This window comes from Dipodomys ordii, unplaced genomic scaffold (assembly GCF_000151885.1).
Source record: "Dipodomys ordii isolate 6190 unplaced genomic scaffold, Dord_2.0 Scaffold23, whole genome shotgun sequence".
NCBI classification, from domain to species: domain Eukaryota; kingdom Metazoa; phylum Chordata; class Mammalia; order Rodentia; family Heteromyidae; genus Dipodomys; species Dipodomys ordii.
This window is the reverse complement of record NW_012267239.1, coordinates 940,616-955,567: the sequence shown is the minus strand read 5'-3', so window position 1 is coordinate 955,567 and position 14,952 is coordinate 940,616. Positions and strand designations below refer to the sequence as shown.

Below are 14,952 nucleotides of genomic sequence, written 5' to 3'. Positions count from 1 at the left end.
ATAAGAGTCTCATGGGGACTTTTCTGCCTGAGCTAGCTTTGAACCACAATCCTCAGATCTCAGCCTCCTGAGTAGCTAGGATTACAGGCGTGAGCCGCTGGTGCCTGGCTGGGGTCTATATTGTATCACCCTGTTCCCTTTCCTTCTGGATACTCATCATTTTACTCAGAAATGTTTAGGAATGTACCTCTAAGAGATATGGACTTTAAAAATAAATCACCTCAATATCATTGACACCTACTAAAATTAGCGTTATTTCCTAGATTTCACCAAATATCCAGTTTCCATTAAAAAGTCATTAACTAGCTCATAACTATTTCTTTTTCTTTTTTTTTTTTGGGTCCAGTCGTGGGGCCGGAACTCTGGGCCTGGGCGCTGTCCCTCAGCTCTTTAGCTCAAGGCTAGTGCTCTACCACTTGAGCCACAGCGCCACTTCCGGCCTTTTTCTTTTGGCTTATGTGGTGCTGAGGAATCGAACCCAGGGCCTCAGGCATGCAAGGCAAGCGCTCTACCACTGAGCCACCTTCCCAGCCCATCTCATAACTATTTCATTGGCAGTTGATTAGCTTAAATCAGGGATCCCAGAAGTTCTGAATAATACAGTTGTTTGATTTTCCTCTTAGGGCTGGCTTTCTTTATCTATAGTCTTGTGTTAGCCCATTTTTATCTCTATACTACAGCCTGGATAATTTATAAAGAATCAACATTGAACTTTGCTGAAAAGTCCATGAGCTGCTCTGTTTAGCATCTAGCCCTTTTCTCTGGGTCATGGTGTGGCACAGAGCATCATGTGGAGGGACAGATCTAGCAAGACAGAAAACTTGTTTTTATAACAAAGCAACTCCATTGAAAAACCATTAATCCAACAATTGTTTTATTCATGAATGAATTGATTCATTCAGGAGGGCAGAGCCCTGAGGCCCCCATCACTTTTTTCTCTGCTGGTATTTGGGCTTGAATTCAGGGCCTCACCCTTTCACTAGGCTTGTTAGCTTAAGACAGGTACTCTACCATTTGGGCCATACCTCCACTTCCAGCTTTTTGCTGGTTAATTGAACATAAAAGTCCCTTTGTCTGCTTGGCATTTTTGTTATTCTTTTCTTTTCTTTTTTTTTTGGTGGGTCGTGGGCCTCAACTCTGGGCCTGGGCTCTGTCCCTCAGCTCTTCAACTCAAGATTAGTGCTCTACCACTTGAGCCACAGTGCCACTTCCAGCTTTTTCTGCTTATGTGGGGTACTGAGGAATCGAACCCAAGTCTTCCTGCATGCAAGGCAAGCATTCTACCACTGAGCTACCTTCCCGGCCCTGACATTTTTGCTCTTAACTGATGTTTTAGAGCTGGAGCCATGTCTCTACTCTAGTTTTTTTTTTTTTTTTTGCTTGCTGGTTAGAGATGAGTGCCACATACTTGTTTGCTTCTGTTGGCTTTGAACTATTATTCCCAGATCTCAGCCTCCTGAGTAGCTAGAATTACAGGTATGAGCCACCAGCACCTGTCAACCCAATCACTCTTTTTTTTTTTCCAGTCCTGGGTCTTGAACTATTCCTGAGCTTCTTTTGCTCAAGGCTAGCACTCTACCACTTGAGCCACAGCATTACTTTTGGCTTTTTCTGTGTATGTGGCACTGAGGAATGGAACCCAGGGCTTCATGCATGCTAGGCAAGCACTCTACCACTAAGCCACTTTCCCAGCTTCAACCCACTCACCTTTAATGGTCCCACCTTTTAAAAGTTCACAATGGGGAGGGGCTGGGAAGGTGGTTCAGTGGTAGAGCTTTTGCCTTGCATGCTCGAGGCCCTGGGTTCAATTCCTCAGCACCACATAAGCAAAAAGAAAAAAGCCGGAAGTGGCGTTGTGGCTTAAGTGGTAGAGCGCTAGCCTTGAGCTGAAGAGCTGAGGAACAGTGCCCAGGCCCAGAAATCAGGTCCCATGGCTGGACCCCCCCCAAAAAAAAGTTCACAATGGGGATTAAATTTTGACCTAAGTTTTGGTGTGAACAACCAAACAATAGTACCCTCTTCTCCCCTAGATGTTTATTGATGCTGAAGATTAAGAAACGGAATCTGTTGTCTTTGGGAGTTTTCAACTTTATCCAGCAATCAGCAAGCCTGGGGCATTCCCCTAAAGTCTGTCTCTAATCTGTCACTCTCCCCTCCCCGCCCCCCATCCTTAAGACCTCTGCCCTCCCTTACCCCTTCCGTTGAGTTGGATTGGCTATCTTGGTCTCCTGGTGGTCCATCTGCTTTTTCCATTCAGCATTCGGTCCCTTTATCATCTCTGACCATTTCTTTTCTCTTCACTTACCTCATCCTCTTTCTGGTGATACTTACTCTCCATTCTCCAAATTCATCTCCGCTTACTCTAGTATCTTGCTCTATGTTCCTTGTCTAGACTTCCGTTTCTTATGCTATCCACTGACTCCTGCTCCAATCCTGCCCTTGATGACTCTAAGACTGTTAGTTTGGAAGAAGTCTTTCCCAGGGACCTCTGGGCAATTTCTCCTGGAGGAATGTAGCACATAGAGCCTGCCTATAGCTAGAGGCAATAGCAAGTTGGGCCCAAGCTGTGATGGAGTGATTGTTGTCAGGATCATTGGAAGAAAAGAGCAGTAGTTCTGACCTGTTCCTTCTGCAGTGTGGCCATCCTCTGCTACCTCTGCCGCAAGTACAGTGCACCTTCCCACTGGTACCCACCGGACCTGCATAATCGTGCCCGTGTTGATGAGTTCATGGCCTGGCACCACACAGCCATTCAGCTGCCGATGAATAAGATACTCTGGTTCAAGGTGAGAAGGGCCTTGTCTGGAGTTTAGGGACAAAGTAACAAGGGAGTAAGGAAGTTTGGAGTCTAGTCCTGGCCTTGCTCTCTAGTTGTGAGCTCAAGCTGTCAGAGCATCATTTCCTCTGCTTCCTCTCCTTCCTGTCTTATGGCATTGATGGGAGTGTGGCATGAACCATTGGGTGTGAAAGAATTTTATTAAGACAAGAGGAAAGGTACCCAAAAAGGGCTCAAGTGACTCAACTCAAGATAGAATTCAAGAAATTTCATTCTGAACTATAGAATATTAGTGTCAAAGGTCCACGGAGAATAAGTTTGGAGATATAAATAGCTAGCACATATGTCCCTATTCTAACTCTATTCCTGTGTCTTAGTCTGCATCTGGTTGCTATGACAAAATTCCAGAGGTCAGTTTAACTTTTAAAGAAAAGAGGCTTATTTAGCTCACTGTTTTGGAGGCTGAAAATCCAAACACAGTATAGGCTCTGATGAGGGCCATCACAATTGGAGCAAGTTAAAGAGGGACCAAAGTGGGCTGAGGTGTAGCTCAGTGGCAAAATGCTTGCCTGGCAAGTGCAATGTCCTGGGTTTCACCCTCAGTACCAAAAAAGAAAATTACAAAACATAATGAGAAAAGGAAGCCAGAAAGTAGGAGAGGAGCCAGTTTTGCTATAACAATTTTCTCTCATTCGAATTAACTTGCTGTATAAGAACTACTTTAAACTCTTCTAAAGATAGTATGCCCAGTGACCTCTTATTAAATTTGACTTCTTATATAACCCACTGGGCAGGTGAGGGGAAACTGAGTTTCTAACCCATGAACCCTTGAGGGACATCTTCAAACCACATCTAATCCATAGCCACCTATTACAGACATCACTAGTCAATCACTGGATTCATTTTTGTTGGGATCTCAAAATCCTTCTGAATACACAGTGCCCAGGAAATGTCTACGAATGAAAACCACCCAAAATGTGAAACAACTTCCATCCTTGAAACTGCCCACTCTGTATCTAGCTGACGGGATGGTGGAGGTCTAGAAGCTCAAATGGGATGGGGTATAGCCTTCTTTTTGTTTTCTTCCCCACCTGGCCAGTTGCTGATTCCGATGATCACGGGTGAGAAGGTCTCCGATGAGAGGACAAACGAGATACTGGAAGATGTGAAGAAAAGCCTTTTACAGTTCGAGGAGAAATTTCTGCAGGACAAAATGTTCATCACTGGGGACCGCATTTCACTGGCTGACTTGGTGGCCTTGGTGGAGATGATGCAGGTGTGAGATGAAGTAGTTGGTGGTCAGAGCCTGGGCAGAGGCAGATGTTTCTGAGATCAGTGGGAATATAACTTAAGGATAGACTAGTGAAGTAGGAAGGGGAGGCAAAAAGTTGTGTCCAGGTCTGGGTGCCTGAACTCCATCTTGAGGCAATGGGAAGAAAGGGCAGAAAGTTTTGAATCAGGGAGGAGAGTGATTATCTGTCTGTGTAGATGTGTGTTTGGGCCGGCAAATGTGCGCATGTGTGCCTGCCTGTCAGGACTGAGGCTTAAACTCAGAGCCTGGGCACTGTCCTTTAGCTTTATCTGCTTAAGGATAGTCCTCTAGCATTTAAGCCACAGCTTTACTTTAAGAATTTTGCTGGTTAGCCGGGTGCTGGTGGCTCATGCCTGTAATCCTAGCTACTCAGGAGGCTGAGATCTGAGGATCGCGGTTCAAAGCCAGCCCGGGCAGGAGAGACCGTGAGACTCCTATCTCCAATAAACCACCAGGAAACCAGAAGTGGCGCTGTAGCTCAAGTGGTAGAGCGCTGGCCTTGAGCTGAAGAGCTGAGAGACAGCGCCCAGGCCCAGAGTTCAAGCCCCATGACCGACAAAAAAAAAAGAATTTTGCTGGTTAACTGGAGAGAGAGTTTCACAGACTTTACTTCCTGACTTTGAACTGAGATCCTTTGATCTTAGACTCCTGAGTAGCTAGGACTGCTGGAGTGAGCCATTGGCACTGGCTCTGATTTTCTAATCTTGACAAGGATTCTAAGGTGTGGGGAGGAGGTAGAGGGTGAACCTGGGATACAGAGAACATCATATTTCTCTGTTCATTCACCAGGACCCCAGATGCCTTTTCCTTCTAGTGACTCTCCAGGAAATAGAGGCTTCTGGCCTTGCCTTTTCTTACCCCAGAACTTCAGACAGGGCAGCTGGTTCTGAGGAGTATTCACTATGCATTTGCAAGGTTTTTATAAGCACAGGAGGGTAGCTAGTTTTGACCTAGCTGGTGTATACAGGCAAGATGGCCACTTTGGGATACTGGCCAATGTCTTGAGAGGCCAACCATAGTCTGTGGCCAATATGTAATGTGGCCATTTTGGTCCTCTGCAGTGCAGAAAAGCACCAGTACAAGCTATTCCAGCCTGGTCCATACTCTTTCTATGTTACTCAACCCACCCCCTCTTGGGCCACCTGAACATTTCAGGTGTGTATTTCTTTGTGTGTGTGTGTGTGTGTGTGTGTGTGTCTGTGTGTGTGTCTGTGTGTGTCTGTATCTGTGTACGTGCATATGTGTGTATGCCATTATTGGAGCTTGAATTCAAGGCCTTCGCACCCTCTCTTGGCTTTTTTCACTTAAGGCTGGCACTCTACCACTTAAGGCACACCTCCACGTTCAACTTTTTTTCTGGTTAGTTGTAGATAAGAGTCTTAGGGACTTTTCTGCCTGCACTTCTTAATCCTAAAACCTCAGCCTCCTAAGTGGCTAGAATTACAGATGTTAGTCATCAGCATTGGGTACTTTTTTTTTGGGGGGGGAGGGACTGGTACTGGGGCTTGAACTCTGGGTCTGGGTGCTATCCCTTAGCCTATCTGCTCAAGATTGGTGCTCTACCACTTGAACCAAAACCCTACTTCTAGCTTTTGGGTGGTTAATTGGAGATAAGAATCTCATAGACTTCCCTGCCAAGGCTAGCTTTGAACTGTGATTCTCAGAACTCAGCCTCTGGAGTAGCTAGGATTAGAGAAGTGTGAGCCCCTGGCACCTGGAAGAGTATATATTTTAATTAATTAATTAATTTATGCATACATGCATGCATGCCAATCCTGGGGTTGAACTCAGGGCCTGGGCACTGTCCCTGAGCTGCTTTGCTCAAGGCTAGCACTGTACCATTTGAACCACATCATCACTTCCAGCTTTTTCTGAGGAATTGAATCCAGGGCTTCATGTGTGCTAGACAAGCACTCTACCACTAAGCCACTTTCCCAGCACAGAGTTTGTATTTTTTCAGGAGGCAGCTGAACTAGAGTCAGCCAGCTAGCTGAATCTCTTTTTTTTATCCTTTGTGCTTTATCATCAAAGGAGATTCTATATGTAGATGGCTGTGGGGTGGGAGGAAGACTTAGTTCCTCTCACACATACTCCCTTGAACACAAGGGGCTTCCCTGGAAGAAGGCAAAGATCCATGGAAGATTTTTCAGGCTGGAGAAGTGGCAACCATTTTAGGCCAGGTGTCACCTCAGAGAGAGGTTTGAGATCCTTGGAATAAGACCAGTGATCAACAACCTTGGAGGTTTCTGGGTCCTCCATACAACCCAACATCTAATTATACACTTCTGATTCCTAGCCAAGCCCCAATTTCAACAGATGGCTAACTCTTTGGGGACTGTTAGAGAGGTCCCCTGAGGCTATAGGAGATGACCTGAGTGGGAGGTGGTACCCAGGTTAAGCACATTTTCCTCTCTGTCTATCCACAGCCCATGGGAGGAAAACATAATGTCTTCCTCAACAGTCACAAGTTGGCCGAATGGCGTATGCGTGTAGAGCTGGCCATTGGATCTAACCTCTTCTTGGAGGCTCATGACCGGTTGTTACAGTTGGCAGAATGGGACTGTTCAACACTGGATCCAATGGTCAAGGAGAGGATCCGTGGGTTTCTGCGGAAGTACAAGTGACCCAGAAGCAAGGGATCCAACAGGGTTTCTGCGGAAGTACAAGTGACCCAGAAGCAAGGGATCCAACAGGGCCGGGCTGGCTCAGCCCTTTGAACCTTTTCCTGTAAGGGAGACCTTAAAAAGCAACTCTGTTCCTTGGCCTAATAAAGAAGTGGAACAACCAGCATGACTGTGAAGTCAGGGATAGTTAATATAAGCAGAGATCTTATAGCTACTCAGAAGGCCAAGATCTGAGGATTGTGGTTCAAAGCCAGCCTAGGTAGGAAAGTGTGTAAGACTCTTATCTCCAATAAACTACTTAAAAAAAAAAGCTGGTGGCTTATGGCTACAATCCTAGCTACTCAGAAGGCTGCGATCTGAGGATCATGGTTCAAAGCCAGCCTGGGCTGGGAAAGCCCATGAGACTCTTACCTCCAATTAACCACTAGAAAATTGGAAGTGCTGTGACTCAGAGTAGTAAGAATGCTACCCTTGAGAGAAAAAGCTCAGGGACTGTGTTCAGGCTCTGAGTTCAAGCCCCACTACACACACACACACACACACACACACACACACACACACACACACAGAGTCAGAAATGGAGCTGTGGCTCAAGTGGTAGTGTTAGCCTTGAGCAAACAGAAACTCAGGGACAGAACCCAGGCCCTAAGTTTAAGCCCCAGGACTAGCATTATATATGTGTGTACATATATGAGTGTGTGTGTGTGTGTGTGTGTATATATATATACACACACATAAACGTGTATGTACATATACACAGATATACACACACATGTGCAGAGAGCCTGATGGGGGAGCAGGTAGTCATCTTGGATCCTCTCTGTGTCCAGAAAGTAAATATTAAGCCAGCCACTAGTAGTTCACCCCTTAATTTTAACTACTCAGGATCCCAGAATTGAGATGTTAGCTAGGTCAGGAATGTCTGAGACTTATCTCCAATTAATTACCAAAATAGCCAGAGGTGGGTTGAAGCACAAAAAGCTCAGGGACAGCACCTACACACTGAGTTCAAGCTCCAGTATAGGCTCCTCTGGCCTCCCCCAAAAGAGAAGTTTGAAAGGGGCTGCTGTGACCCTACCACACTATGAGGACACAACAAGGAAATGCTATCCTCGAAGCAGAGAGTGAGTCTTCAGTAGACACTGAATTGGCTAAAGGATCTTGGGACTCACTAGCCTCCCAAAGTGTGAGCAAGAATGTCTATTGTTACCCTGGCGTTGTCGGTGGCTCATGCCTATAATCCTAGCTACTCAGGAGGCTGAGATCTGAGGAACGTGGTTCAAAGCCAACCCCAGCAAGAAAGTCCGAGAGACTCTAATCTCCAATTAACCACCAGAAAACTGGAAGTGGTGCTGTGGCTCAAGTGGTAGAGCACTGGACTTGAGCTGAAGAGCTCAGGGACAGCCAGCAGGCCAGAGTTCAAGCCCCACAACTGGGGGAAAAAAAAGTCTATTGTTTACAAATGACTCCATGGATAGGATATTATGTAACAGCCTACTTAAGACTAAACCCTCTAGGGAATGTGATTCAGAGACTAGCACTATCCGGAGCAGGAAAATCATCGTCTATTTCCTGCCAGTGCTTTTGGAATGATCACAAAATGCTGAAAATGCATTGAAGCTTTACCCCCTGCTGGCACCAGGATCTTTGGAGAGTTGGTAGAGGATAGATTCTCCAGTCAGACTTCCTGGGTCTATCATCATCATGTAGTGCTTGTTTCCCCACCTGTAAAATGGGAATAGTTGGAAATTCTGACACTCACAGAGACAAGAATATGCCTTGAAGACCTTATGCACAATCAAATAAGCCAGTCACTGAGACTAGGACCTCTTTGTATCTCCTTTGCATCCTGCAGGGAAAATGATCTCTGATGTGCTAGGGCTGAGACTCCAGAAACTCCACTCCTTCCCTGGTGGTCAAAATGCAGTCAGAAAGTGTCCCAGAGAAGGTGGCTCAGTGGTAGAGCGCTTGCCTTGCATGCATGAGGCCCTGGGTTCAATTCCTCAGCACCACATAAGCAAAAAAAGAAAAAAGCCAGAAGTGGCGCTGTGGCTCAAGTGGTAGAGCGCTAGCCTTGAGCTGAAGGGCTGAGGGACAGTGCTCAGGCCCAGAGTTCAGGCCCCACAACTGGACCAAAAAAAGAAAAAAGAAAGTGTCCCAGAGCTTGGGGCCTCCCAATGGGGTGTGGCCACCGCTGGATTGATCCCAGACCCTAGCCAGCAGCCTGAGTGTTGGTTGTGTGTCTCCGGTTCTCTCTCCGACCATGGGCCTGGAACTCTACCTGGACCTGCTGTCCCAGCCCTGCCGCGCCATCTATATCTTCACCAAGAAGAATGGCATAACCTTCCAGCAGCACACTGTGGAACTGCTCAAAGGTGGGTTGGGAGGCCGGAGGAGAGGAGGGTCAGACTAGGAAGCAAAAAGCTTAGGGGATTTCTTCTAGTGCCACCTACTTTCTGGAGCCTTTGCTGATTTGGAGACAAAATGAGAAAGGTGAACCACCAGGTAGATACAAGATTCAAGATGATTCCCCCACACCTTTCTGTTGCTTGGAATGGACAACTCAGCTGAAGAGAAAGGAGGAGGAGAGGCATGAAAAGAGAAACAGGGAGGACAGGAAAAGAGAAGCCTAGACCAGCACAATTGGGTGTGGCCTGGGCCTCCGGAGAAGAGGTGGTGGGAGAAGATGGGCTAGAGGATCAAGTGTACAGATGGTGACAGCCAGGCCGCTCCTTTGTGGTCTGCTGTGCTTAGGTTACTGGCTTTCTAGTCAAGGTCTGGCTTTCCAGTCATGCACTTCTGCCCTATGCTAGTTCTGATGATCTACCCCTTTGTTCCTCTGGCTTGCCTCTTTCCTCAGTTATCCTACTGGGGAGGGCAGCTGCCCCCATGAAATTTCTAGAAACAGGAGCTCCCTTTACCCCCAAGGCAGGGCTTGGTGAACTCTGGACTATAAGCCCAGGACGTTTGTTTCTTTGGCAGGCTGCCTAGGTCCCGAAAGGCCACAGCTGGAAGGAATAGGCGAATCAGAGTGGTAGGAGGGGTTGGCAGCTGATGGGGGGTGGTGGTAGAATGGGGTGGCAGCCAGTTGGCAGCAGAATGCCCATCTTGATGCTGCTGGATAGGAAAATGGACACTACTTAGCTAAACTTTCTACTCAGTGCACCTGCCACCATGGTGGGCCCTCTCCAGCCTTTGTGCCTTTGACTTTCTGTTTACTCCTCTATCAAAACTTCATACCTCCCATCCTGTTTCTGGTCACCACCTTCCTTATAGCCCACAGAGATTGCCCTTGGCTAATAGGACCCAAGAGAGGGCCCCAGAGTCAAGGGGATATGCAAGTTTGCTGCCAAATACAGGGATGCAGCAGACAGTTCCTAGGGGAAGGATCTACCCAAGGGAGGGTAATGAGAGGGTGGCCAGGAGGCGAGAGAGAAAAGGCAATTGTGTATGACTTTGAGGAGCTTCCAACAGACCCAAGGGTAATGGGAAGTCCTTGAACACAGAACAAAGCTGCAGTGAGACAAGTATTCTCAGTGTCTCTAAGGTTGCATCTGTGGGAGCAAATAAAAGCTACCCATATAAGCCCAAACAGAGGCCTGAGTCTCAGAGGCCTCTGTGTCTCTCAGAACTGTAAGTGAGGCAAGTCTCTTAATGAGGCAAAGAGTGTGGATGTTTATTTTGCACCAGAACATCCCACACCCCTTCTCCCATAGTAGCCCACAGCCTTTCCCATTCCAGTAACCAGTGGGGAGAGGAGTCATGAATTTGGGAACTGGGAGTGGGCCAGACTACACAGAAGACTTGGTTATTCTACTCCCAACTCTCTCATGTGGGGCTATCTGCAGGCCAGCACCTCAGTGATGCCTTTGCCCAGGTGAACTCCCTGAAGAAGGTGCCAGCCATGAAGGATGGGGACTTCATCTTGACTGAGAGGTAATCAGGACTAGGGATGCTGACACCATCTGGCCTGGCCAGTTACAAAGAAACTAAAGTACTCAGAGGCTAAAGGCTCCTTGGCCATCCCACAGAAAGTTGGGGCTGGGGAGCTGGGAATGTGGCTTAGTGGTAGAGCGCTTACCTAGCATGCACCAAGCCCTGGATTTGATTCCTCAGTACCACATCCACAGAAAAAAAAACAGAAGTGGCTCAAGTGGTAGAGTGCTAGCCTTGAGCAAAAGGAGCCCAGGGATAGCACCCAGACTGAGTTCAAGCCCCAGGATTGGAAAAAAAGAAGAAGAAGAAGAAGAAGAAGAAGAGAGAAAGTTGGGGCTGGAACCCAGGTCTCTGCCTGTCTGCTATTGTAATTCATCAGGCAGTGTTGAAATATTAGGCCATCTGAGGTTGGTCTGAATGCCAGAGGATGAGAGTAGATACAGACTGGCATGATCCACAGATCATCCAGGCTCCGCTTGGATTCCATCTCCTCCAAGAAACTCTCCCTATTCCTCTGACCAGAAACAACCACTTAACACTTGATGAGTCATTCTTACAGAATATTGTCTGGTCAACAAGGTGAATTTGATTATTTCCTAACCTCAGAAAGCCTCTCATCTCTGTCATCAAGAGCAAATCCCTTCCCCTTTCAAAGATTGCTTTCTCTGTTTGGAAAATGAAGGCAGGTTGTTAGGAAGATCAAGTCCCTAGTTCTTCATTTACCCATTATGATGTTCTCCCCACCCCACCCCCCAACACCCACACAGTGTGGCCATCTTGCTCTACCTGGCACATAAATATAAGGTTTCAGACAACTGGTACCCTCAGGACCTGCAGGCCCGTGCCCGTGTGGATGAGTACCTGGCATGGCAGCACACAACCCTGAGGAGAAACTGCCTCCGGGCCTTGTGGCATAAGGTGAGTTTGGAAAGGTGGGAGGGACAGTCAGGGGCTCAGGCAACGTCAATTCTTCTCAATTTGGATCCTCTTCCTCTTCTTCTTACTCTTTTCTCCGCCTCTTTTCTCTTCCTCCTCTTTTTTTTTTTTTTTTTTTTCGGCCGTGGGGCTTGAACTCTGGGCCTGGATGCTGACCCTCAGCTCTTCAGCCCAAGGCGAGCGCTCTACCACTTGAGCTACAGCGCCACTTCTGGTTTTCTGGTGGTTTATTGGAGATAGGAGTCTCACGGTCTCTCCTGGCCGGGCTGGTGATCCTCAGATCTCAGCCTCCTGAATAGCTAGGATTATAGGCGTGAGCCACCAGCGCCCGGCCTCCTCTTTTTTTCTCTTCCTCCTCCTTTTTCTCCTCTGCCTCTTCCTCCTTCCAATATTGGAATTTGAATTCAGAGTCTTGCACTTGCTAGGCAGATGCTCTCTAACTGAGCCATGCCTCCAGTCCTATTTACTACTGTTTTTGACTTCGCCAGTCCTTCTGTTATTTCCTGGGTTTCTGTGAAGCCCATCTAATATATTCTTTATTTGAGATAGGTATTTTTCATTTCTAGAAATTCCATTTGATCATTTTTACAGAGTTCCATTTCTTTTCTGAGATTTGCCCATTTTTTCTTTAAAAAACATTTATCTTTTGTTAACTAATTTTAACACGAATTTTCTGTGGTTCTGTTTCTATTGATTTTTTCCTATTGATTATGGGTCATATTTTCCTCCTAATCCTCCTCTTCCTCCTAATTCTCTTCTTCCTCTTTTTCCTCTTCTTCTTCTTCCTTCCTCTCCTCTTCTTCCATCTCTTCTTCTTCCTCCTTTTTCCTTTCTTTTTTTCTTGTTGTGGGGCTTGAACTCAAGGTCTGGCCACTGTCCATGAGATTTTGTACTCAAGACTAGTGATCTACATCTTGTGCCACGGCTCCACTCCTAATTTTTTTTGTGGCTAATTAGAGACAAGCGTATCACAAAATTTCCTGCCCAGGCTGGTTTCGAACTGTGATCCTCAGATTTCAGCTTCCTTGAGTAGCTGGGATTACTGGCATGAGCCAGTATCCAGTGTCTGGTTACTTTCCTGCTGCTGTACATGTTTCATAAGTTATTATTGTGTACCAGATGTTGTATATAAAAGAAAAGTAGACATTGAAATACTTTGAGCTGGAGGTGTGGCTCCATTGGAGTGTCTACCTCGCAAGCACATGTCCTATAAATTCCAGTATCACCACAAACAACAACAACAACAACAACAAACCTGGCCATTAAAGAGACTGAGATCCTCAGATCAAGGTACAAAACTGGCCTAGGCAGGAATGTCTATGAGGCTTTTATATCCAACTAACCAGCAAAAAGCTGGAAGTGGGGATGTAGGTCAAATGGTAGAGGCCTAGCTTTGAGCCAAAAAACTTAAGAAACAGTGTCCAAGCCCTGAGTTTGCCTCAATACCAGCACACACACACAAAAAAAAAGAATGAAAAAGAAAAATGTTGGGTGCTGGTGGCTCACACTTAATCCACTACTCAGGGAGTGAGCTCTGAGGATCTCAAGTCAAAGCTATACTGGGCAGGCAAATTTTATCTCCAATAAACCACAATAAAGTTGAAAGTGGAGGTAGGACTCAAGTGGTAGAATCCCAGCCCTGAGCTTAAAAACTAAGCAGTAGTGCAAGGCTCTGAGTTTAAGCCCTAGTAAGCAAATAAAAGTACATGCTTTGTGGGAAATGACCCATGCAACTTGTAGGCAAGGACAGGAGAAGGAAACTGGGGGAATACAAAAGGGTGGCCTTGTTCATAAAAAGAAATGTACTCCAAGCCGGGCACTGGTAGCTCATGCCTGTAATCCTACCTATATAGGAGGCTGAGATCTGAGGATCGTGGTTCAAAGCCAGCCCAGGCAGAAAAAGCTGTGAAACTCTCATATCCAATAAACCACCAGAAAACAGAAGTGGCACTGTGGCTCAAGTGGGAGAGCGCTAGACTTGAGCTGAAGAGCTGAGGGACAGTGTTCAGGCCCAGCATTCAAGCCCCATGATCGACCAAAAAAAGAAATGAAAAGAAAAGAAAAGAAATGTACTCATTAACTGACTTAAGAAATGGTTACTATTTGGTTCATGCCCACAATCCTACCTACTCTGGAGGCTGATATCTGAGGATTGCTGTTAGAAGCCAGCCAGAACATAAAAGTCCCCGTGAGACTCTCATCTCCAATTAACCACTCAAAATCCAGAAGTAGCACTGTGGTTCAAGTTGTAGAACACTAGCCTGAGCACAAAGAGGCTCAGGGACAGTACCCAGACCCTGAATTCAAGCCCTACAACCAACAAAAATGGAAAAAAAAGGTAACCCCTCTATACAATACCTTAATAACTAAAACTAAAAACTAAAAAACAGACATCTCAAGACATCTCAACAAAACTCCCCCTGTTCAACAATTGATTCCATTTGTTCAGTTGTTTACATTCAGGTCTAGGTTTATGGTTCAAAACTCAAGCAAACTTTCACTGTTCTATTATATTTATGCTACATTATCCCCTTAAAATTTTGTATGTCTTACCTATCCAATTTCTGCACAAGTATAATACCTAACAGTAAAAGTCCTGGCTCTAGACTTTGTTATGATAGCCAATGCCTAACAGAATATGAAAAAAATTAAACTTCATAGTGAAATCTAGGGACACTTGACCTAAAAAGTTCTCTTGCCCCTGAATGTGGCTAAAATAATTTGCACTTACTCCTCCCTCCACCATGAGACCGGACCAAACTAATCTAACCTGGCACCAAGACTTCAAAATAACTTATCAGTGATGTTTCCATAGAAGTATCTGGTGAAAGGAGGAAGCACAAAACTTATTGGTACCAAAATGGAGTTACTTAAGTCAAACTAACAAAATGGAGTCAAGAGAGGCCATGATAAAGGAGCACTCATGTATCTTTTTCTTTTTTTTTTTGCCAGTTGTGGGGCCTGAACTTTGGGTCTGGACACTGTCCCTCAGCTCTTCAGCTCAAGGCTAGAGCTCCACCACTTGAGCCCTAGCGCCCCTTCTGGCTTTTTCTGCTTATGTGGTACTGAGGAAAGGAGCCCTGGGCCTCATGCATGCAAGGCAAGTACTCTACCACTGAGCTACCTTCCCAGCCCATGTGTCCATTTACTGGAAGAAAATTCTCAAACTTGCAGTATTCCTGAGAGGCTGCTTGTGGTGGTTACCTGAACCAATGACCAGACACCAACTTCTATAACAAACCTTTGCCATCTTTACTTTCAAAATACTTTACACAGGGGCTGGGAAGGTGGCTCAGTGGTAGAGCGCTTGCCTTGCATGCATGAGGCCCTGGGTTCGATTCCTCAGCACCACATAAGCAGGAAAAAAA

At 46.1% G+C, this 14,952-nt stretch overlaps 2 protein-coding genes across 3 annotated transcripts in view; both read left to right on the top strand.

Moving 5' to 3' along the window:
- LOC105984148 (glutathione S-transferase theta-4) overlaps positions 1-6,712 on the top strand; it is a 9,303-nt gene extending 2,591 nt beyond the window's left edge. Inside the window, exons 2-4 of the mRNA XM_013014247.1 lie at positions 2,636-2,786; positions 3,876-4,052; positions 6,515-6,712. Coding sequence (XP_012869701.1) covers positions 2,636-2,786; positions 3,876-4,052; positions 6,515-6,712 — 526 coding nt within the window. The remainder of the gene's footprint in view (positions 1-2,635; positions 2,787-3,875; positions 4,053-6,514) is intronic.
- Positions 6,713-8,920: 2,208 nt separating this feature from the next.
- The window catches only part of LOC105984364 (glutathione S-transferase theta-1-like), a 13,356-nt gene continuing 7,324 nt past the window's right edge, over positions 8,921-14,952 (top strand). For both annotated transcript variants that reach the window (XM_013014542.1, XM_013014540.1), the window contains exons 1-3: positions 8,921-9,087; positions 10,561-10,648; positions 11,416-11,566. In XM_013014542.1, the coding sequence (XP_012869996.1) occupies positions 8,976-9,087; positions 10,561-10,648; positions 11,416-11,566 (351 nt within the window). In that variant the 5' untranslated portion in view covers positions 8,921-8,975. The remainder of the gene's footprint in view (positions 9,088-10,560; positions 10,649-11,415; positions 11,567-14,952) is intronic.